The sequence below is a fragment of the Gallus gallus genome, chromosome 4 (genome assembly GCF_016699485.2).
Source record: "Gallus gallus isolate bGalGal1 chromosome 4, bGalGal1.mat.broiler.GRCg7b, whole genome shotgun sequence".
Taxonomy (NCBI): Eukaryota; Metazoa; Chordata; class Aves; order Galliformes; family Phasianidae; genus Gallus; species Gallus gallus.
Window position 1 is genome coordinate 53330314 of NC_052535.1, and position 23369 is coordinate 53353682.

Below are 23369 nucleotides of genomic sequence, written 5' to 3' on the forward strand. Positions count from 1 at the left end.
TCCCAAGAGCTCAGCAGTTCTTAGCGGTTATGCATATGAGAACATATCATAGCAGGCTGCAAAACACAGGTGCACAGCTTTTGGGGATTCCAGTTATTCTTCTGTTCAATCTATAATGCAAAAAATCAGTGACTGGCCCACAAGTTACTAAAATCAATCACACTTTTTTTTTTTTTCTTAATTTAAATGTAGCCTTGCTTATTTTGCTATCAAATTACACAAGCTTACCAACATCACCTTCAACCAGTTTTTAATGTTAGTAACACTACACAACTTCTGTTTTAAGGAAGACAAAACAAGAAATACAGTGTTCCAAAGAATTAGTGTGGCACATTAGAAATACATTCATTATTTTATAGAAGATACCAAAAACCTGAAGACAACTTTCCAAAACAGTTTGGGTTACCCATTCCAAATGTGTATATATGTATGCGTGTGTTTCTGTATGTCTGTATACATATCTAAAATAAAAAAAAACTAAAACATTCCATGATTGGATGCTTCGTGTAATCAAGAGAAATTATTTACTTCTGGTTTACTTAAAGAAAAATTATATGATCAGGAAGTGAAAGAGAATATTTTTCTTTCAGGAAGGAGTTTACTTCAAAGTTGCTAACTGAAGCAGAAAAGAAAGTAAAAATACTTCACATTCAGAAAACAAAACAAAACAAAACAAAGAGAGGGACACTGAGAGAACAGAACTTACCTTCAAAGAGAATCTGGTATTGCATGTAGTTGGAACAAAGTCAGTGAAAGGCAGAGAGAAAACAATGTTTAATGTTTCTCCACAAGCTGCTAGATAAACTGGGAGAGAATAGGAAAAGCAAACAAATAAAACACTGTCAAAATGACTCCCTATTTTGTTCTTAGGCAAATATTAAACATATAGGTACAATTAAGGAAAAAAACGTGAACTCATGACAAAGGAAAATGCTGTGCATTTAGAGTACAAATTACCAAATTATTCTGAACATTCAAAGGGTCTTCAAAAATGAATGCTAAAAATGTGATCTGAAACTACACTCCCAAGAGAAAGTATATATTTGTATGAAATATACAAAACAAGTGAGGACTTGCAGCAGTTTTAGGGTGGCTTATGCATAACAACAGTAGCAAAATGAGTAGTTATCACTGAATTCATTTCATAGTAAATATGCTAGAAATTTTGTCACTGTGTGTACTGTTTCAAATCTTAAACTGACTTTACCATTTTCTTGCTGTTTGGTGGAACAGTCAATCCAGTTGTGTTGATTTGCTGCCCAAATCATTTCAAATTGATGAAACATGACTTTGAAGTTCCACATATAAGGAACAAATGAATAAATATCAGGTGCACTATCACTAGACCAGTCTTGGATCAAATCTAAAATTACATAAAGTAATAAAAGATGAGTTAGTAGCAATCAGGTGAGAAATTTCCTCTTTCAAGTTAACCTATCTTTTAATAAAATGTAAATCATCAACATAGGTTCCTTTAGAGAAAAAGGAAAATGAGGAAAACCATACACAACATCCACTCCTCAAGCAGATATTCCACAAATACTCCCTGCAAATCCACCTCCTTGCCTTCTAAGCTGGAATGGTACAGGTTTAATCATGCTTTCTAGTTTAGTTTCATTTAGTAACAAGGTTTCAAATTTATCCAAAAAACAATGGACTAATCAATGTTTTCCTTTGATTTTCCATTCTAATATTAGTTGTATTTCCTACCACCAAGTCTAATACAGCAAAACAATGTTTCTGAAGAAGTTCACCAGTTCACTCTGCATAGATTGGTAGATTATGCTGTGTACAACAGCACTCTATAAATGATGACTCTAGCCTCACTAGGAGATAACTTTATTAGCATCACACCATGCTTGTACTAATTAATCCTCCACTCAGCAGGGCTAATTAGAGCAGGTAGTGCCCCACTGATAGGGCTATATTATTTCTATTTCTGCAGCTGGAACACTCAGCAACAGTTTGGTGATGAAGGGTTGTCTTGTGTATGTGTTCTTCCTCGTAAGCCAAAATCCTAAGGAGCAAATTACTTTCTCTCATCATCTGTCAGCCACAGAGACAAGACCTAAGCCTGAATAACTAAAAATCAGTCAGCCAAAGAAGACAAATATCAGAGAAATCAACATCCTAATGGAAATTATTAAATGAATCAATAGCTCTGGTTAAAAAGACAAACAAACAAAAAAACCCACGCACCTGAAATTTAAGACTGCTTAGCATAACCGCAGATTAAATTTTACTTGACTGTTAGAAAACTAAATTATTCAGTATATCTACTGAAATATAAGAATATCTTGTAATTAGACACCAATAGCCCACAAAAGGCATCGGGAACTTGGTCCTCAGAGATAATTTGTTTTCCTGAAGATGTGAAATCACCATATCTGCAACTGTAAGTTTGAAGAAGTGGTAAACAAAGAACATTCAATTTGATGCATAACTTATTCAGTACAGCAGTTACCTGTAAAGAAACTCTTCTGAGCAAAGATAAAATGATACGTTGCTTTATAAACCTCGAGTTCACATTGCCATGTCTGTGGCATGTTCCATATCCGGGGATAACTGGCATTAATGTGAAACTGTGAACAAGATATTAAAGCATTAGAATTATTTGAAAACATGACAATGTTTGACCCAGTAGCGCAGCAGTTTTCACATACGTACTTTGCTGAATAATTAAAACTCTTTTCCTGCTGAGATGAACAGAAGGCCACTCCAGTTCCTTAATAATTTAATCTCACTCTCTGTCTTTCTGAGTTTGAAGGTCAAGTGTTAGTGTATTCATTTATTTGGAAAGGTATTACTAGAAACTTCTGATATGGCTCAACAAACGTAATGTCTGTTGCACTAGATGTACCAAATGACTGATATGATGCTCACACAGTAGACATTAAAAACACCATTCTAATAAGGTCATTTAAAAACTAGTGAGAAAGGTAATTGACAGAATTACAGAAGTTCAATGTTAGGCAAATGAAAGAGAACACAGTATCGTTTCAAAAAGTTTAAGTACCTTGAAATACCTACACATGCAGATATTCTGTAGCACAGCCACAAGCCTAATGATTTATTAAGGTATAGCCTATACAAACACATGGCTACAAAGCTATCTAGGCAACCCACCCACAGGTTTCAATTCACATAAAACCTTCCCTATGTATCAACATCTTATAAAAAAAACAACAGAAGTTCAATTTCTGCACTGTTTACAATCCTGAACATCAACTCTACGAGCAAACAAATATGCTCTTTATTAAAAATTCTTCAAAGAATGAAGCTTTGTTCTTAATAATGCAAACTTACAGCTAGCATTTCAGCTTCTAAGAGAGTCCGGTACTGCATACTGCTGGTGGCATCAACGTGTAGAAGCTGTCCTTTAATTGTAGGTGAATAGCCTAGCAGATAAAAATACAAAAGTAATCATTCCAATATAACAGTTACACAAACATTTAAAAAATTATCATCAGTGAATTCAGCAGTCCCCAGACAACCAAGGAATGTTGTGGTGAAAATTGCTACTGTGATAATTCCATCCCCTATTGGTCAACGAACAGCTTACTGTGTTCTGTTGGAGGGACGGAATGGCTTCAGTTCTGGAAATCTTAGCATGAATTGCACAAGAAAATGCAAACATACCAGGGAGAATCAAGAGAATAAACAAAGCAGCAAGAAGGATTCAAACCAGTCAAGAAACTGAGTAAATCAAACAAAACAAAACAAAACAATGTAACTTTACATTTATCTCAACTTTTTACATTTATCTCATACTTCGGAGTTTATTTTTAAAAAGTATTACTAAATTATTTTTCATAATATTCCTCAGCACACAGTTCAACTATGACACTAATCCTATTGAAGATGACTACTTGTTTTGAGTTGACAACAAATTCATCATTTGCTTAAATACACACATCATTAAATGATGCACTTTCTAGCAATTAGAAATTTTGATTTAGGTTCCTCAACCCAAATAAAACATGGAGGTAACTTAATTATTTAAATACATAAATGCATCAATAACTTCAGAGAAATGTATAAGGAAACTCTTTTTCTTTCCTTGTGTAAGTGTACATATGTATTTACATGCATATACATGTATGTATGTATGTACATATATACTACATATGGATATTTATATATCTCATATTCAAAGGGAAAACGCTGCAAGATAGTCACGCTCACATGAATTAAGACAACCGTTCAGGAAAAAAATTAAGAAAATAAATTAATCCTAGCCTTAACTCACCATTTTCACCAACTGTCATGGGAATATTTACTTCCAGATATGATCCTGCACCAACATTTACATGGACAGCATTTGTTTCCTGTGGGGATTTAAAAAAAACAAAACAAAACAAAACAAACCCCACAAGCATTATTTCTAGACCCTCAGTGTCAACCAGTACATTTCAAGCATCTGGCTATTATTATCCACACACCTGGGTTAAAAATAAACTCAATGATTAACAAAAAGTGACTAATGGAGTAGCCTTGTGCAATGAAACCAGACATTCAGTGAAGTTATGCTACACTCCATTTATAACCCCCCCATACATGCATCTTTTTGTTTCTCCTGCTATCATCTCTCCAGCGATATCAGATATTCATCCAATATCAGAAGAAATTCTGTCTTCATCAGGGCAAGTTTCATCCTATTACACGCCTATAATCACAGAAAATAAATACAATTTCTCCTAGCTTTTATAAGCACCTGACACAAGTAAAAACACGCGAAACCAAAAAAAGCACAGCAGACTTGCAGTTGAAAAAACATTTTACATACAAGATTTCATTATTTACCCTATTTTTGGTAAAAAGCAGATCAATGGTGGCATCTGCAATAATATTCATCCGCAGTTCAAATGCAAGAATCTGTCTTGGTTTCCCAGGCTGTGCAATTTCAGAGATTTTCATAACTTGGTAGTCTGGTGGGAAGAAAAACTTCCACAAGCAATCCCTAGTGGGGAAGAAAGACAAAAGAGCTGTTTTAATTTACAGAACAAATATACATAAACATGTATATTCATGTATTTGGTTCACTTAACGATTCTCCAATTGCTGAGTCTCCAGACAACCAGCACACGCTTTAGGAAGGAATGCTTGTTTAGAAGACTCCCTGATGACGAGACTAACTCACTACTGAAACAAAACTCCAAAAATCCCATTAATGAGAAATGGCTATTGGATAAAAGCCATATGTGGACAGACCGTAAAAGACTTTTTAGAAATCTAACTCAGATTGCTAACTATGCAATTCTTTTTACTCCTAATGTTTAGTTTACAAATCTACCGGAAAAGTAAGGAACCTGTTTATGCACAAACTGAAGCATAAGTGATCGTTGTACTTTGTTTCTTTCTGGACATTACAATATGTTTAGGACTTCTGAAAGGAAATGAAGCCTACATTTCTACATTGTCATATCTGAACATTTAGTTACATGGAAGGAAAACCACACAGACGGAGTACAGACAGCAGAGCTTATTTGGCTAAGGAAGCAATGGTGAGGAAGCAAGTCCTTAAGCTGAGTAACAGTTTCCATGCATCCAGCACCTGACTACTAAAGCAACTTAAAAGTTAGCACCAGCAGGGGAAAACAAACAAATAAACAACAAACAAACAACAACAAAGAAACAAACCCACAACTTCAATAAGAAAAAAAACCAAACAACCACATGCACACAGTCAAAAATCACTACAGTGACAATGATCTGGGAAAACCCAAAGCATTATTGCATGAAGTAATTAAGATCAGTATTTGTGGAAGCTCTTACATGAATTGAGGAGTACAAAGTCCAAAGAATTTCCATAGATCAGTGCTTTGAAAACATACAGGTACTTTCCAAAATTCTACCTTCTATCCATAGCATGATGAGAAAGTGTTCCCAGGTATATATGCCTATGAACCTTGTGCACACTCTGCACCAAGCTACCTGTTGCCTAGCCACTTGAAATTATAAAAAGCATACCATCACAGTTCTATTTTTCTCAACTATTAAAAATGTCATTAATGATTCACTGACTTCACATTCTGTTCTAGAAATCACCATTTCCTCTCAAGTTCTAAAAGACACTGTTGTATCTGATGACTAATCTGCCATCCTCACATTCTTAAGAGACAGTTAGTCCCATCAGTTTCACAGGAGAATTAACAGAGGCCAAGAAACGTATTAATTTGTAATTAACAAGAGAAAAAAGAGAAAGTACTGATTATGTCACTGTTACTTAACAGTCCTTCACTCTCTAAACAATCCCACTGTCTCCAGTGGAAATATTCATGTACAAAATACAGAGAACTGAGTGAAGAACAGTAACAGAGCTCTAGCCTAATATATTAATCACTAAAATATCTAGATTATAAACACTTTGGAGACTGCATCAAGTGGTTGATTCTGTTAAGTAGTGATAAATGATAACACCTCATTATTTTTGAAGCCAGGTTTGTACTTCTATGGATTTTCTCACCAACGTGCAGTGTATTTCATACCATAAACTCTGGAGAAATAAGCCAATAAGAACTCAACAAGTTTAAATAAAAGCAATAAAAAAATTAAATCCTTATGTATGCAACATTTGACAAATAATAAAACTATGTCATTCCAAAAAATAGGAGATATTAAAGAGTAAAATCGAGGCCATAAGTCATGATAATACCTCTGCCTATCAGCCCAAGGTCCATAGTTGAAGTCTGTTCCTTTTCCACAAACAATGTCCAAACCCCAACATGGTGGCAGATCCTGTAATTTGCTGTCTTCGTTGTTAGCTTCTCCATCATTACTTTCCTCTGTCTCCTCTGGTACAAGACCTATATGATATAAAGAGATTACCAAAGGAAGCTCCTTCAAATTATCATGAAAGACATCTGCAAAGCACAATACAATTAAGTAGGGCTTTTCTTGTTTGTTTGTTTGGGTTTTTTTGAGACCATTGTAGCATGTAGGTATCAAGCTACAATTCAATATAGACTCCCATAAGAAGAGCAAGAAAATGACCCAAAATCCTTGGGATATTCTCAAGTACTGGTTTCTAATGTCACTGAAATGCTGGCCAAAAAAAAGCAGTTTTATCTGCTAAGTATGCTTTTCACCAGTTCAGGCCCTCATGCATCCACCTTCAGTTCTCAGTCCTATTTACAAACTAAGTTTTGAAACAAAGATGAAAAAAGAGAAAACATAATCTCTACACAAGCAAATAAAACTTAAAAAGAAAAAACTTACTACAGTACACCCAGGATTACTAACAAAAATTCAAGCAGTCATTCAGCAACAATCCAAAATAGCCATCAATCTTTCACCAACACACATCACTGTTGAATGTCTTACCTTTATTAAAGATTCAGGTTACACTTTAAGTATAATCAAAATAAAAGCTTTTGCAAACAAGTAAACAAACAAAAAAACTCCAACAAAATAACATGTTCGTGTAGTGCACTGGATTTCAAGTGAAAAGGACAGACACTACAGTATTCAGAAATCAACAATTAAATAACCTTTCAATAAAAACTAAAAAAAAATCAGTAATACACATTGACCATAAACTGTCTCCATCCCTAAACTACCTTTGGAAACCAAAACAATTTAAATTCACAGCTTCAAAAATAATCTTAGTACCAATATGCACTGCTCGCATGTTGCAAGTGAACTCAAGTAAGGCACTGCTGACTGACTGCCTGCATCTATTTAATACTCATTAATAAAACTTTTAGTTCTACACATACAGTTATTTTACCCTTGGAATTCCCTAGGCCTTCTAGATAGTCCAATCTAAACACTGACAAGAACCATTAAAAAGAAAGTGGTTAAAAATCTCACACTCTCTGAAACATGATATTCATCGACTCTTTCCAATTTGTTTGTGTGGAATTTGGGGGAGATTTTTTAATTTTTCAGAAAAAAGGGTATGACTCTACTACTTAAGAATGCCTTCTTTCCACTTCAAAATATTATACTTTTCCAGCATGAAAATAAATTACCTAACAAGCCCAGACAATTAAAAATACAATCAACATTTGCATCCCTTAAAACTTGATATTTAACACAAGGTACCTGGTTCATCCATATAATAATAGATGTCAACATCATTGGACTGCATTACCACAAAACCTTCACCCATCAGCCTTGGTGGTCTGAAATGGAAAAAAAGTGGGAAGATATATTAAGCATAATGAAAGAATAGCATAGGTCAGATTCACTCATAGGTTACAAGTAGTATGTATTGAAGAATCATCAATAAAACTCTATCAAGCAAGCCATTCTAAAAAAGTATTTTACTGAAAACATCTGTATAAGCCTACCAAAGATTTGTGCAAAACAGGATCTTCCATTTCAGAGGAATTGCAGGCAGTTGCATATCTCAGTAAGGTCAATAAAAACCCTCCCATTTGAAGATTCCAAAGTATTGGAGCTTGAACAAACCAAATGCCAGCTCTAACCCCTAAGCAACACATTATACTCCTGGAAAAGTCTGCGGATTCCAAGAGATCATAAAACATACTGAAAAGAAGCCTCATCATAAATTTACAGAGAACAGGAGGGGATATGCTTTGTGCAGTTCCTCAATATCCACACAGCAAGTACAAGCACTAATACAGTTTTGTCCATATTTAAGCAGGTTGAAAAAAAGCCAGTTCCAAGCAGGAAACCACATGGATACATTAAAATCCATTTCCAGAAGTCCCTTAAGTGCAATTTGCTGTTATTGCTTGACCTTTGATGCCCATTAAGTTTTTGCTGAACAAAGAGACCTGTAGTGTTAGAGATACGCTGTAAGGGGCATCAGACCAAGAAGATTTTGTGGGGAAAAACTCCAGCTTGATGCAATCCCAAGACAGCAGCTCCACCTGTGACACCATACCATGGCTGCCGGCAGCTCGACTTCTTGCTGACTATAAGAGCCAGAGGCCATTTCATCTACTGTCCTTTGGTCCCATGACATTACAAGCAAGGCAGGGGGAACACACAGAGGGGTCCAGGCACATGGACGCACAAGGCACACACCACACTCTGTCCCAGTCTTGTTGTTCTGAAGTCAAAATCGAGGTTATTAAAAACCTATAAAAGTACAGTCAGTCTTGTTCCCTCCCTACCATGCTGTGCTTCTTCCTAAAGCTAAACATGCTTAAGAAAATAAGCAAGGAATACTCTCTGTCTGGTCTCGTCTCGTACCCTTAACAAAGGCAGATGTCATGCTGCTAGGCAATGTCAACCCTGAATTGCAGGAACTATTTGATCATTGCATTATTACTACTATATAAAATAGCTAAACACTTTAGTTATCTCACGCATTGAGATACAAGGCTAATCTTGGCACAAAGACATTTCTCAGGTGTCACAACTCACAATCAGCTACTAAAGTTCTACTTTCAATGCTGCTTCTCTATCAAGAATTCCTTTCTCCTTGTCCTACTTCATGTTCTTTCACTTGCTAATAGTTTCTTACTAAAATAGCACTCTGAACCAGAGGGAACAGCCATCTTCAGCTCTTCAGTAATTAGACCATGAGTTTAAAAAAAAACACCACCAAAAGCAAGCCCTCTCCTTGCTTAATAATGGTTCGCTTAAAAGGATCTAAATACATGTAACAGTTCTCCTAACACTACTATGCTCACATATTACAGCCATTTTCTTACATTATCTCATATTAATTTATAACATATTTTATAGTAATAATAAAAAATATTATATTGTGACCATTGTGTTTTCACTACGACAGATATCCTCTGCACTTTTCAGCCACTTCCGTATGTTTGCACTTCTTATCAAAATGAAGATAATCCAACGATAGAAATACATGGTGTAAGACTGTTGGGGTAGAAGCATGCTGCTTATTGCACTGCACCTCATTTCAAACATCGTAAAGCTTGGAATATATGAGGCAGCAGATGAAGAGCCCATGTGCTGCCAGTCCTTCATAAGCAACTTAGTGGGAAATTTCAAATCAATTTTACTTTGAGAGTAATAGCAGCAGTGAAAGATGAAATACTTCCTATTCACTTTAATTTTCCAATTATTTCTTCTTTCTGTTTAAAATTGAATTGGCCTCCCTAGTGAGATGCAAATAGAGTAGGATCTGACATAAAAAATTATTTAGCAGTTTGTGAATAGAAATGGGAAGAAAAGTACTTATATATAAATAGTAGTTCACGGAGAAAGCTCAGTTCATTCTGCTTCCACCCCACAACACACACTTGAGTCACTGCATCTGAAAAGTACATCTCTGTGCAAGCAGGTCGAGCTGGTAGCATCAGCTGCTCAAACTGAGCGTACCACCACGAGGGCTTCAAAAGGAGGGCTTCTCCTAGCACTTCATTTTTCTTTTTAAATCCTAGGTTGAAGAATTTTACTTGCAAAAAAAGTGATGGAGGTGTTGAGGAGTCTGTAATAAATGACAGCCATTAAGTCTGCTTTTTGATGTTTGCATGGATTAGTCAGTCTGTTACAAATTTAATGATCACTTGATTGTTTTTTACTCATACACTGCCTGAATGTTAAGACACACCGTTTAACTTTTAAGCCAAAAAAGCATAAGAGGGCAGGCTCTTAAGATTCAAAAGCGCTCCCATTTTGCAGTGAACTGGGTCATTTATTGAATCTACACAGTAAATGAGGGCACATGTTTTCTGCATACATGCTATCCTGCAGCCATTAGGAGCTGCAGGGATGGCAACTGCATAAAAGGAAAACACTTCACGGAAGCAGGAAAAAAAAGCTAATAGTTCCAGTATCTTAATCCTATTTTGTTTTAATCTCGTTAGCTTGCATTCAATATTAATTGAAGAAGTTTCCTTTGTCGTCATGTTCAAAGATTGAGATATTTCTGTATACGCCCACAGAGTACAATCTGAAGTTGAAAATACAGAAAGGTACTTTATATAGGTGGCAGTATTTGGCTGATACAAAGCTGATTAAGGTACAGACTAAAAAAGTACAGTTTATTTCCAAGTATTGTAATTCATTCTCTGGATACAATTGCTTAGGAGCTATATGGATTGATATTATCATTAAACATGAAATCATACATGCAGCTGCCCAAGGATAGCATGTATTACTTTTGTTGAGCAAATAATACCTGTGAAAGACTGAAACTCTGCAGCTTTTCCCAAATTATCTGTTGACTATATAGCACTGCAAGCACTGAATAACATAATGCAGAAAAACTCTGGCTGAGACTCATATCATAGCAACGGTTTTCATACAGTATACACATAAATGTCTAGCTGATTGAAGTGCAATCAAAGCTGAACTCAAGTATCATTTTTTTTCAAGCAAGCAACCTATTTTTTGTTTGTTTGTTTGTTTGCCTTAGTACCTTCCAGTTTGTTAAAGCTGCATAACCCTGGCTGTCTAGGAGCAGAACACACATCGGTACAAGGATCTGCCTTCAGAAGATAACACAATATCTACTACATCAAGTCTCATGCAGCTTCTCCCTGTTTTTGTTTATAATTTTTTTTAAATGTTTTCCAAACTATATGCAAACTACATCTACAGAACAAAACATCTCAAATATCACATTTATGCTGAAGTGTTACAGCTGTCAGAGTGTGCATCCAGCTCTGTAAACACAGAGTGAAGAAAAATAACCGAATGCAGAACATTAATCACAGAGTAGAATACATTAAAAAAAAAAAAATCCAGAACAAGATAGAAAAACAGTACTTTTCCCCATAAATGAAATTGTTTCAATGTTTCAACATTTAAAAACTTCGGTGTGGTAGAAACACCAATCATCTCAACACATTAGGAAAAGTAAAGTCACAGAAACACATTCAACTTTTTTTACTTGTTTTTCTTGCAATAAGTTCTGAAATAATAAAAAAAAAGAAGCTTCAGCAGAACTCACTCATCATTTTGAAGACCAACATATCTTGGACTTGGAACCAGCATGACTCTAACATTCTCCAGTTTTCCTTTCACAATATGCATAAACTGATCAAGGTGGCTGGAAGGAGGCTTTGTGGTATATGTCAAAAAAGCATCATCGAAGTTAATGCAAAGTGTTTGTGGTTGATAATGATTCCCAAATGCCAAGCGACCCTAAATGAAGAAGATGACCAATTACTTCTAATGCACTGCTTTTTCATATATATTTATAATTCACCCATAGTAATACAGTTTAACCATTCCTAAGTAAATAAAGACTGAATATCTGAATCTTAGCAATGATCTGTGCATAAATAAAATACTGCCTTGCACATTCAAACTCCAAATGTTTTATTTCCTATCACACAAATAACAGTTTCTCTGTGTTTTGTGAGACAGCATTAACCTTTGAACACAGTGTTTCAAATATCCCTAGTAAAAGATGCACGGAAACAAAATTAAAAATAAAACTGTGTAACACCCATTCCCGAGCTTAATTATTTGGTGACATTTTTTAAATCATTACAAGCCTAAGAAACACATTATTTCCCCAAATGGAAAATATGACTTTGTTTCCATGCGTGCCAGGAGGATCTATGACTGTGTAAGGAAAGTGGTGGTTCGGGGTGGTGACGTCATTCCAAAACTTACACAAAGCATGAAGGAAAACAAAAAATAAAGAAGAACATTCAAGAAAAATGAGTCACAAATGTATTTTCTATGCATGGACTACTAAATACTTGCATTAACAGGGACTTTCTTCCCACTTACCGTGCTCACATTGACTTTAATGACAGGAATAAGTGATCTCCATGAAGAAGAAGGGTCTTGAGATTCTGTTTTTACTTTTACACTGTGGAAAAAATGTTTTTTATTATTCAGTCTTTTCTGCGGAAGAACTAAGCAAGCTTTTATGCTAGGGATCTTCAGTGCACAGATCCTTGAAAACACTTCTTCCTACAAGGGTACGTCCTCTAAGGAACCCGCTAGCAGTTTACTGCAGACTCCTCCAGAGCCTGGGAGACTTAACACGAAGCTTGTACACCTACACCTCAGGTGCTGGTATACTGCGAGCTGACACAGGCAGAAAACAAGAAAACAAGCACATCACCCTTGAGGAACTTGGTTGTTTTTTTATAAAATACGCTTCAAATAATCCTTTTAAGTCTTTGGTGTGTGACCTGTCACTTCCCAAAGGCAGAAGTCCTTCACGCATGTGTCAGTAAGAGTGTAAACAATAAAACATGAAAAGACTGGTTTGGAGATGCAGCCTACCCAGACTCAGCACTGCCACAGCATGCTACAGGCAGCCCGGTATATAATTTATGCCTACAGTTGAGTATATAACACCACTACAAATAAGTTAAGTTATGCAGAGAAACTCTCTCGTGCCCACACCTTGTTTTATGGAGCACCCAAAAAGAAGAATGAAATAGTTAAGGTTTGTGTAACTACACACAGTCACATACCACTAAAAAAATAACTCAAGAAATCACTCTGAGTTTAAGGCTCAAAAAAACCAGTATGCCCTTCCAACATTACACAGATCCTCACATTCAATATCTTGAGGGATTATTACTTCTACTGAGCAACACCATTACTATTCTGCAAGCATAATCCTTTTCAACACATCCTCCTTTTCCACAGTGTGCTTCAAATTGATTTTTCAACTCGTCTCTGATCATTAAGCAAGGAGTACTTGGTTTGTTTGGCCATTTTTTTAAATTATTGCAGTGGGAAGACTGAGGAAAGGAGAAAGATTAAAACTGTCAGGCTTGTCAGCGCAATTTCTCTCTCTACTGTGCTTCAGCCATTTGGCCTCCAGAGCTTACGTTAACAAAACATTACCCAATTAGTTCAGCACTTCATAGAACAAAGCATCAACAAAATAGCAAAATGAATAATAATTTACCTTTCAAGATTGGTATGTGTTCTCTGCCTTCCATTCACTTGTGCTTTTTCATCATCTTTCTTTGCTGGAATTATGGTGGGATCCAAGCCAAATAGCTCTTGAAGTTGTCCATAAAGCTCAGAACGGTTGTACACATGAAATTCAAAGTCGTTCACCATAATATACAGTCTTGTTTCTGCCTTTGGATCTAAATGAAGAGCAGGAAAAAATTCCTCATTCCATCTCAACATCCCCTGGCAATATTTAGTTTTATAGATTTACAGACTTTTATGCTAAAACAATCTTCACGGTAGTGAACAGCTACTGAACTACATATGAAGAAGCAGTAAAACCCGCACAAAATAATTATGCCATTTCAAGCATATTTATTCAAATCAGTGTAACTTGGCAAATACAACAGCTGTATGCAAACCATAAAATCTGAAGGAAATTCCACCCTCAGGTCACAGTGCAAAAATAAACCCAGAAAGGAGCCGTACAGAATGGTAAATGCGGGTTATTTGGTATCATATATAAAAACAAATCAAAAACAAAAAAGTAATCACTCGCAGCACTAAATCCTCGTTGCCAAACTCTCTTTTCAACAGCACTCAATACCAATTCGATCCCCACCACTGAGATTTTCTAACAAAGCTCTGCAGGACAGAAGGTCTGAATTGAAAAGAAGCTTTCTTTTATTTAGAAACAGAAAGCAAAAGCACAGAGAACTAAGAAGCACCATATTTTATGCAATCAATCAACATTTTCACAAATTTAAATGTTAACTGCAGTATCAGCTTGGTTCTTTAATACTTAAAAGTAAGTTTAACATCTGCTGCTTGCATGCAGAGCTTTTTGTGACATACCTCGACATACTTTTGCCTTACATAGTGTGGCCTAGTTATATAGTTCATGTGAGGAAAAAGCTCACACAACTTCCCCCTAATTACCCAGATGAAAGTGTGTCCATTACACATTTACTCAGGAGACCTGAGCTGCTCTAAAATCTGATCTGGTCTTTGTAAGTCAAACATACCTTAAGAAACAGAAGCATTAATGGTTATTATTATTGCATTCACATGAAACTGAAGGTAATATTTCCCACAAGACACTAGAAATGAAGAAGTTAGAGCTACCACTGCTGCTGTGGTCAGTGTCAAGAGGAGAAACACTGCAGCCAATAGTGTATGTGTCCAAGAGCTAAAGTTTAGAGACACTGACTTTACTAAATGCATTCTCTTCTCCAGTAAAATATATCTGCCCCCTTATGTTATGTATCTACACAACAAACTGTCCCAATAACAGCAATCCATCCTTTGCCATAGAACATGAGGGAAAAGCACCTCTAGGTCTGGCAAATAAGGGAGTAGCAGTGGATTTTATCTACCTAGACTTCACTAAGGCCTTGAACACTGTCTCCCATAACGTTCTCAGAGACAAGCTGTTGAGACACAGGCTGGATGAGTAGGCAGAGATATAGGCTGAAAACTACCAGAATGGTTGGGCCCAGGGTATGATTATCAGTTGTGAGAAGATTACTTGGAATCCAGTAACTATCAAGGTGCCCAGGGGCAAGTACTGGGTCCAGTCCTGTTTAACATCATTAGTAATCTGGATCAGCGGGTCATGCTGCCATCCAGAGGAACCTCAAGAAAAACTGCAGAGAAATGGGGCAACGGGAACTTCATGAGGCTCCACATGGGGAAGTGTAAGCAAATGGGGAGCAAATGATCCCAAACATATTGGTATATGTTGGGAGCTACTCAGCTGAAAAGCCTTAGTGAAGCCTCTAAATACTTCATGATCCTTCACTAGCCTTGCCTTAATATATATATATATATATATATTTAAAAAAAAAAAAAAAAAAGGGAAACGTCTTCTAACGTCCTTAAATATATCAGAACAAAAATACACTGAGGTCCCATCAGATCTGTAACAAGACTTTAAGTCAATCATCTCTATTAACAACTGTTAACAACAATTCCTGTTTCATGCAATTAACTACCCAACGCTTCAGTTGTAGAACTTATAAACAAGACCAACAAAACAAACACACACACACACACACGCACAAAGAAACCCAATATAAAAACACAAACTAATCATTACTGCTTATATCTAAGCCTTCAAGAGATGTACACTTTTCGGGCAAAAATCTTAAGACTTCAAGTTTGTGTTTTTGTAAGAATACAGTGGGGTTTCAAAGCGTTTATTAGCCCAGGTTCAGACTATGCATTTTCCTGTAGGAACGTCTCATCTCTCATCCTTAATAATGTGGGTGGTTAGGTATCAAGGCTTTGATTAAGTAGGTTAAAAAGTATTGGGAAGAATATATTTCAATAGGGTAAGAGTCATTAATGATGTTAATTTTCCACTTAAAGTAATCCCTGCTAAGTAGTTACGATGTAAAAGTAAGCAAGGTTATTTCTCCTAGGAGGAACAGTATTTCTTTAAGAGAGTAATTTTTTTGTTATCAAACTCAGACCTCTGACCTTCTCAATTACTTGGATTATTTGTCTGCTAATTAAGCAGTCTTAAGTACCAGCAGTAATGATTAAAGCATTCAAACATTGACAAGTAAAAATACCACAAAAGACAGTGCAGTAAGAATAGCTGTGTCTAAGTTCAATTTATTTTCCATTCTTTGAGCCACTAGAGAAATGTTCTAACATTCAGACAAAAAAAAATTCTATGAATACCTGTTGCATGGTAACCTGTAGTTACAAGAACATAATTAACTTTAATGGTTAGTTCTACTTTCTGAATTACTCATCTTACAGTATAAAGAACTGGAATCATGCATCTTATCATATAATGCCTCAATAAAAATAAAAGTGAGCAACTTGCTCTAATTTGTATCAGTATTTTGAAAGGTGTCTCATATTTACCTGCATAACATGTGCAAACTACTCTTATCACTGCTGAGTTGGTACTGAATAAGCAACAGCTGTACAAACTTCCTGGCAAATCTAAGAGGCTTTAATTTGCACCATCAGAGGCCACTTCCAAAGGAGAGAGGCAGTGGAAAAGAAAGGCCCTCCAAAGTTCAATCATCTCCTCAGTTAGTGCCCTCCTCAGTGGCATACAAATGCTATTTCTGTACCTTCTTGAACTAGCAATGGAACTGTGATTCATCAAAAGTCAAGGGAGGCAGCATTTGAGACACCCATCCAACCAGATTCTAACCCTACAAATGTCTAAGAACACATCACAAGCTTGTTTATGTTTTCTCAAAGTGTTTTCTGCAGATAGAATCAATCTCTTCTATCCAGTGTTATTCCTCCCTCTTCAGTTGTGGATAAGAAAGAAACATAAATGCGTTTTTCCTCAATTCCTCAATTCTGTGGCCACAGACATCAGCAAGACAGGTTATCAACTCCTGTGCATCCCTTATTGTAACATTTTACTAAAATACTGACACAATAGCAAATCTTGAAAACTAAAATCAGTTCAGAACAACAGAGTCTCTATTTACCACGGTTATAAACTTCAGTACAGAGTCAATTATGCTCAGACTACAGCTAATGAAAGCTACTGTTAAGATTAATCATGTTTGTCTTGAGAAGGTTGAGTCCCTCATCATAAATCCTGAATTTATTTTGTGTTGTTTCAATATCAACAAGCGAGCTTAAAGAACCCATACCTCCTGATGTTTCAACATAGTCCAGGTACACATTAACAATCAACAACTTGCATGCAATTGTGCAAAGGAAATAGTTTTATGAAGACAATATGTAAACCAAATTTAAACTTGGAAGCCTTTCTGGGATGCTTACCATGCTGCTTCTGTTTAGGGTTGTACATTTTCCACCAGCGAAATATGATAAATCCATCTTGGATTCTAAATTAAAGTAAATAAAACAGGAATTAAGAGATTAATCATCCAAAATTCTTTCAGCGTCTTCTTGACATGCTGCCTTATGCACTGCAGAGATTTGCAGTTTCTATAGTGTACAAGCAATATCAAAGGATAAAGAAATTAATGTCTCACAGTGTAATATTACACAATTACCCAATTAGTTGAACTTGTACAGAACTCTACAGCCATTGTCTACTCAACGTTTTCCAACTTTTACGATTAGAAAAAACATTATAAACCATTTGCTAGTTTGCAGTTCATGAAACAAATTACTCTCAGTTCCAGTATTAAGGCAAATTACTTAGCCAAAATGAATCTTCAAGACATAAGAGTAGAAGCATGGAGTGAAAAGACATCACTAAAAAATAGTTTTCTTCAAACTCTAGAATATTTTCATTTACAAATATTAAGGACAACTGGAATCTTATCCAGCATGCCTTCTCAACTGATAATGCTCAAACAGCAAATCAGCAAACAACATGTCTATCTCTAACAACGTCAAAATACTATCATCAAAAGGGTCTACTTATTTTTAAAATTTATACATATCCGTATTACTCCCTGGTAAGATGGCATTTTGATTACATTACTTAGACATACATTAGAACAATGACTCCCTTGGAAATCTGTACCTGATAGACATGTCTTCTGTGATGAAATAGATTTCGCGAACCATGACTTTTCCAGACAGCACGGAGAACGAAAAGGAACCTAATGTGGAAGAGTTTACAGTGCATTAGCCTCAACTTGTTGACACTTTATGTTATGTACAAGAAGAATGCGGCATTCAATTATCTGAATTGTGTCTGCTTGGTACCTTGAGCTTTCCCTTCAAAAAGGCAGCAACTTTCAGAGGAGAAGGGAAGTCAGAAGTTCAGAATATATGTGACAAAAAGTACACAGCTCTAACAGCTGCCAGGTTTGGCACCATCCAGGAATACAGCACACCACCAGAGAGACACCAGTCACTCGGGGATGCCTATATGCCTTGAAAAGCTTGAGAGACAATTTAAGGAAGATGTTTTGAACGTTTTTAGTATCAAACCATTATATGCAAGACTTTAATTAGGGAAATAAAGATTCTCGCCTGAAGAATTTTTCGAATTTTAAATGGCTATCAAGTTTTCAGTGCAATTGTAGTGACAAACTGTGTTTACAGCAGAAAAGGATTAATAAATACAAAAAGACCAGAAGGCAAGGCAATAGCCTATATTTTTCCTAATGCTTTTCACTTCAGTCACACACAGTTAAGTAAACCATGACTCATTAAAACAAAATAAAAAAACAACAAAAAACCCCATCACTTTAATAGATTGAAGGTAAGCTGTTAATCATGGGAATTTGTTATGTTCCTCCTACTGATTAAGTTCATGAAGAACACCATATATTTTGCCAGCTATGTCCAGCTGTCTTTAATTAATAGTATTTTCACACAGAAATTTTAATAAAAGATTATAGCAGTCGGTAAGATTTTCTATATCGTTGTTAAAAAACTCAGATTTGAAAATGGTTCAGACTACAGTTCTTAAAGTCTTGAGGCCACAATGAGATAGGCTCTGTGGCAGATGGGTATGTGTAAGGTTGTTTCCTCTCATTTTATTTTAAATTTTCACAATATTTATGATCAATAGTTGCATTAAAAGTCCAGAACTAAAGTAGCCATTCTAGAAAGCAGAGAGAGGAAGGCATGGAAGAATAAATGAAAGGAAGTTAAAAGTGCAATCAGAGCGAGGTTGTGGGATATAGCCCTTTGTCTCAGAATCAGGTATTTCTGAAATGTGGGTGAGTGCCCAAGTGATTTGTACTGACCTTATTCAAAAGTATTTTAAATTTTATTTATTTATTTAAGTTAATGGATTTTGATGGGAATGTTCTAGCTAGCATAAATTCAAGATAGCACGTTCCTAGTACAGATTAATACAATCAGTTGTTCTGATAGCTTCTTTGGAAAGCAAGGACACTGCTATAGCAAGGAGTCAAGGCTTGAGCGTGCTTCTTCAGGCCCCCGTAGCAGTTGCTACCCATGCTTCAGATGCTGTATAACCACCCGTAGAGGCATAGGAAAGTAGAAAACTCTTGCCCCTTAACATCAAACTACCAGGCTAATTCAAGCAGATCTTAGCAGGCTCGTGCCAGCCTCTTCCTTTTAGAGAAACTGACTACTGTGATACAGGCTTTTGAAAAAGGTAATAGAAAATGTACAGATTTTATGCACATAAAAGTATAAAGACTAAAACAGACAATAAAACTTCATCAAGTGAATTTTAATATAAAATAAGACATCCATGAACGATTAGGTGTTTTTCACAGAATGGCTCAAGTGGGAAGGGACCTTAAGGAAGGCTCAAATTATGACCTTCTGCCATGGGGTTTCTACCTACACTTAAAGAACAATACTGAAGCTACAGTTGGTTTTTAGCAAATCAAAGTATAATAAAAAACAGTAAATGAACACACAACAGTATTACTGTAATCATAACTTACCAATATGGATGTAGCCATGTTTATATAGTCTGTTAAGAACCAGTGTTAAAATTAGTCCAATGTTCCGGGAATTATAATAAGTTAGGTAGATAATCCATCCACAAGACAATATTGTCGCTGTTGAAAGATTAAAATGAATTAAAATACTTATAAAGTATTCTGACCTGGATAAAAGCCTTACCTATTAAGACTATAAAACTCTTACCTATTACAACTGTAAAGCAGAATGTTCTCCCTACAATCCAAAAAAACAATTCATATTGATGGAACATTTGGATGGGTGTTTGCAGAGGAAAGGTGTGAAAAGGGGAAAAATGGAAAATGGCAAGTTCAGAAAAGTATAGATTCTTCCCAGCTCTTCCATTCCCCAGTTTGAAAAACCGGCCTGCTGAGGATCTGCTACAGGAACCATACGTTTCAGTGTCATTTCTTATCATCCAATAAGTTCAATTTCATAGATCAAATAATAACTGGCATTAATCCACACAATCACTTAGTTGAAGATCTTCAAAATGACCCACAGAAGCCATACTATGTCCCTTCTCCAGACCACGAACTCTAACTTAAATTCCCTGAACACTGAAAATTTTACTATTAAGTCTGAAATTATTTTTGTAACCTGAGAAAAACAGAGTAGACTTTGGCTTAGCAGAAAGCTGGCAGCAGCTCAAACAGGAACTGTGATAGAAGGTTAAAAAAAAAGAAAGAAGGGAAACAGCAGTCAAGTGAAAAACATGTTTTAAAAAAAAAAAAAAATGAGGTCTGTTAATCCCCAAAGTAATTTTTACTTTAGTTGATTAAGAGCTGGTAACCTATTTCTAACTCCAAGGGTTCTCAAAGATTCCAGAAGGACAAACCCAAAAGGAATGCGGCTGCCAGAGAACGGACTACTTCTAACTCACACCTGACAATTACCAATCTGCTTCATCTGAAGCAGAGTAGCAAATCCAGCAATATTTGCATTTAAAGTACCTCCGTTAATTACACTAACTGACCTTTATAACAGAAGTTTTCCACTTGTGTATACTTCATATTTAACTCAGATTTATTGTTCTTTTTATGGAAAAACTGAAGTGCAGAAAAACTTCCGGGTACACCTTCACTCTCAAGAGACTTCAGGTGGTTAACACAAAAGGATTTAGAAAAACACCTTCAGTTTTTTGCAACTGGATGCTCCACTGCTTTGTAACAATGCCTGTGCTTTGGTTAACAATGAGGAGAAAACAGAAGAGAAAGACTTGGACGACTTTGTCTTTTTCTTACTGGAAGATGGATCCAATGTGACCGTAACTCAAGTAGCTCATGCACCCAGGCAAGTAAGCTGCTTGACATACAGAGCAAGCTGAATCTCAGATTTTGCACAGGTGCTTACTTGAAAACAAGGAATGGAGGGTTAAAACTAAATTACTGGAAAGAAACGACCGTTGGCATTCAGTGAAGGCATAAACCATGAATAGCATTTACCTCACCTTGCTTTTAAGTGAGTAAGCTGCTCACTGCTGCTCCTTTGGCAGCACAGGGAGAAAGGTGGCATGACTCACACTCAAGAGGGTCTCATTCCAGTCATAAGATTTAAATTGAGATTAAAGTTCAACTAGACACTTAACCTAAAGCCAAGAGTGTCAAGGTGACATTCTGGAAAAAAAAAAACCTAAAAGAAACCCCAGCAAACTAATAGAGTTTCCAGGTGCTATGGTCCTAATCCATGGTGTTTACCACCAGCTTCGCATCTGCTCCAGATTTTACCCCTTCTCTTTCCTCTCAACAAATCTGGTCTCTGCTACTAAATGACAGATCCTATAAACTCCACTATTCTCATTATTATATTCCTTTACTTTAAAAGCCTCTTTGCTTGAGTTACATTCTGGAAATAATATCTGGAACATCTTACTGTATCAAACCTTTTTTCTTTTAAAATTATTCTAGAATTGGGCAACAGTTCTTTGAAGAGCATGTTCGTTTCTAGCACCTCTTCTACTGTTTCAGGATTCAAATGAAGATAAAATATTGACTTCTTTTTTTGTTCTGTTATAACAAGATGCCATGGGTCAGCATACGAAAACAGAGGAAGATGGCTGGATGCAGCTGGGTCGGTTAATAACCATTACTTTAATGTCTTTGCATCCAAACCTCATATAAACAGGAGGCTACCAGGATTTTGTTTCTGTCATTGGTCTTAGAATACTAGGCAGCTTCTTACAAATTAAGAGATCAACAGCTCCCCAACACTGTATAATTGTACACAGGTCTACCTGTCCTTAGAAAAAGGGAACGGACTAGATAATTTCTTGAAGTTTCACTCGCTCTTCTTTGAAACATACAAACAAGAAAGAAAGAAAACAAAGCTTTTGGTTTAACTTATAGTTGATGTACAGAATTGTTTATATTCTACATACTTCCCAAGTAGTATTACTAATAGTTTGCTTTGTGAATCCACTGTGAAGAGTGAAAATCACCGAAAGAAAAAGTTCTGCTGACTGCCACTGACACTTGATGAACAACCTGAGCATATCCAGGTTTCATTCAAAAGTTCTGGAGACAAATTTTTCCAATCAGTTCCACATCCATCTCTTGTTTTATCATAAGCAACTGTCAGCACGGCGACTTCTCCTATTTTCATCTTGATTACACTTAGAATTTTATACTGAGTGAAAACTTTCTACTTCAGCATATTAAAAGAGAAATGACTGATGTTCAGGAAGCATCCTCCGCTAATCTGCCTATGTCCAATTCATTCAACTGAATCTACTGAAAGACAATTCCAGCACATCAATAGCCAACAGATATGCTTCAAATTCTCAGAAGTCAAAAAAAGAAAGGTATCTTTCCCTCTGCTGCCTTTTGCTCCAGGTCCAAGAATAAGGGCTGAAAAGCTGGTAGTATCTGGAGAAGTCCAAATTCATCCTACGGATCTAGTATTTTCACCCTGATCTGAATACAACTCAATCATTATTTTGCTTTCCCCATCCCACTCATTCACAGATTCAGAAAATGAGAGTATCTACACAAAAATATAAAAACAATAGCAGAAATGTAACAAAGACTAACATACCTAAGTCAGGAACTTAAAAAACAAAACAAACAAACAAAAAAACAACCTACAATGCTTAAATGCTTACTGTGACAAGTAATTTAGTATAAAAGTTATTTCTTTAAACACAAGAGTCTTTATATCATTATTCAAAATATGTATACTGTATCAAATAGCAGCTATGTACACATTTGTGCTACAATGCTAATCCTGTTATTGTATTACAGACAATCAACAGCTTA

General features: G+C 35.9%; 1 protein-coding gene across 13 annotated transcripts in view; it reads right to left on the reverse strand.

The window, feature by feature from the left end:
- KIAA1109 (transmembrane protein KIAA1109 homolog) overlaps positions 1-23369 on the reverse strand; it is a 109280-nt gene that overhangs the window by 77445 nt on the left and 8466 nt on the right. For all 13 annotated transcript variants that reach the window (XM_004941216.5, XM_004941213.5, XM_015276377.4 and 10 more), the window contains exons 3-16: positions 20097-20213; positions 18245-18323; positions 17530-17594; positions 13775-13961; positions 12634-12715; positions 11843-12036; positions 8047-8126; positions 6656-6806; positions 4804-4960; positions 4250-4328; positions 3307-3398; positions 2465-2582; positions 1208-1363; positions 707-804 (exon numbers count right to left, since the gene is read on the reverse strand). In XM_004941216.5, coding sequence (XP_004941273.2) covers positions 707-804; positions 1208-1363; positions 2465-2582; positions 3307-3398; positions 4250-4328; positions 4804-4960; positions 6656-6806; positions 8047-8126; positions 11843-12036; positions 12634-12715; positions 13775-13961; positions 17530-17594; positions 18245-18323; positions 20097-20213 — 1655 coding nt within the window. The remainder of the gene's footprint in view (positions 1-706; positions 805-1207; positions 1364-2464; positions 2583-3306; positions 3399-4249; positions 4329-4803; positions 4961-6655; positions 6807-8046; positions 8127-11842; positions 12037-12633; positions 12716-13774; positions 13962-17529; positions 17595-18244; positions 18324-20096; positions 20214-23369) is intronic.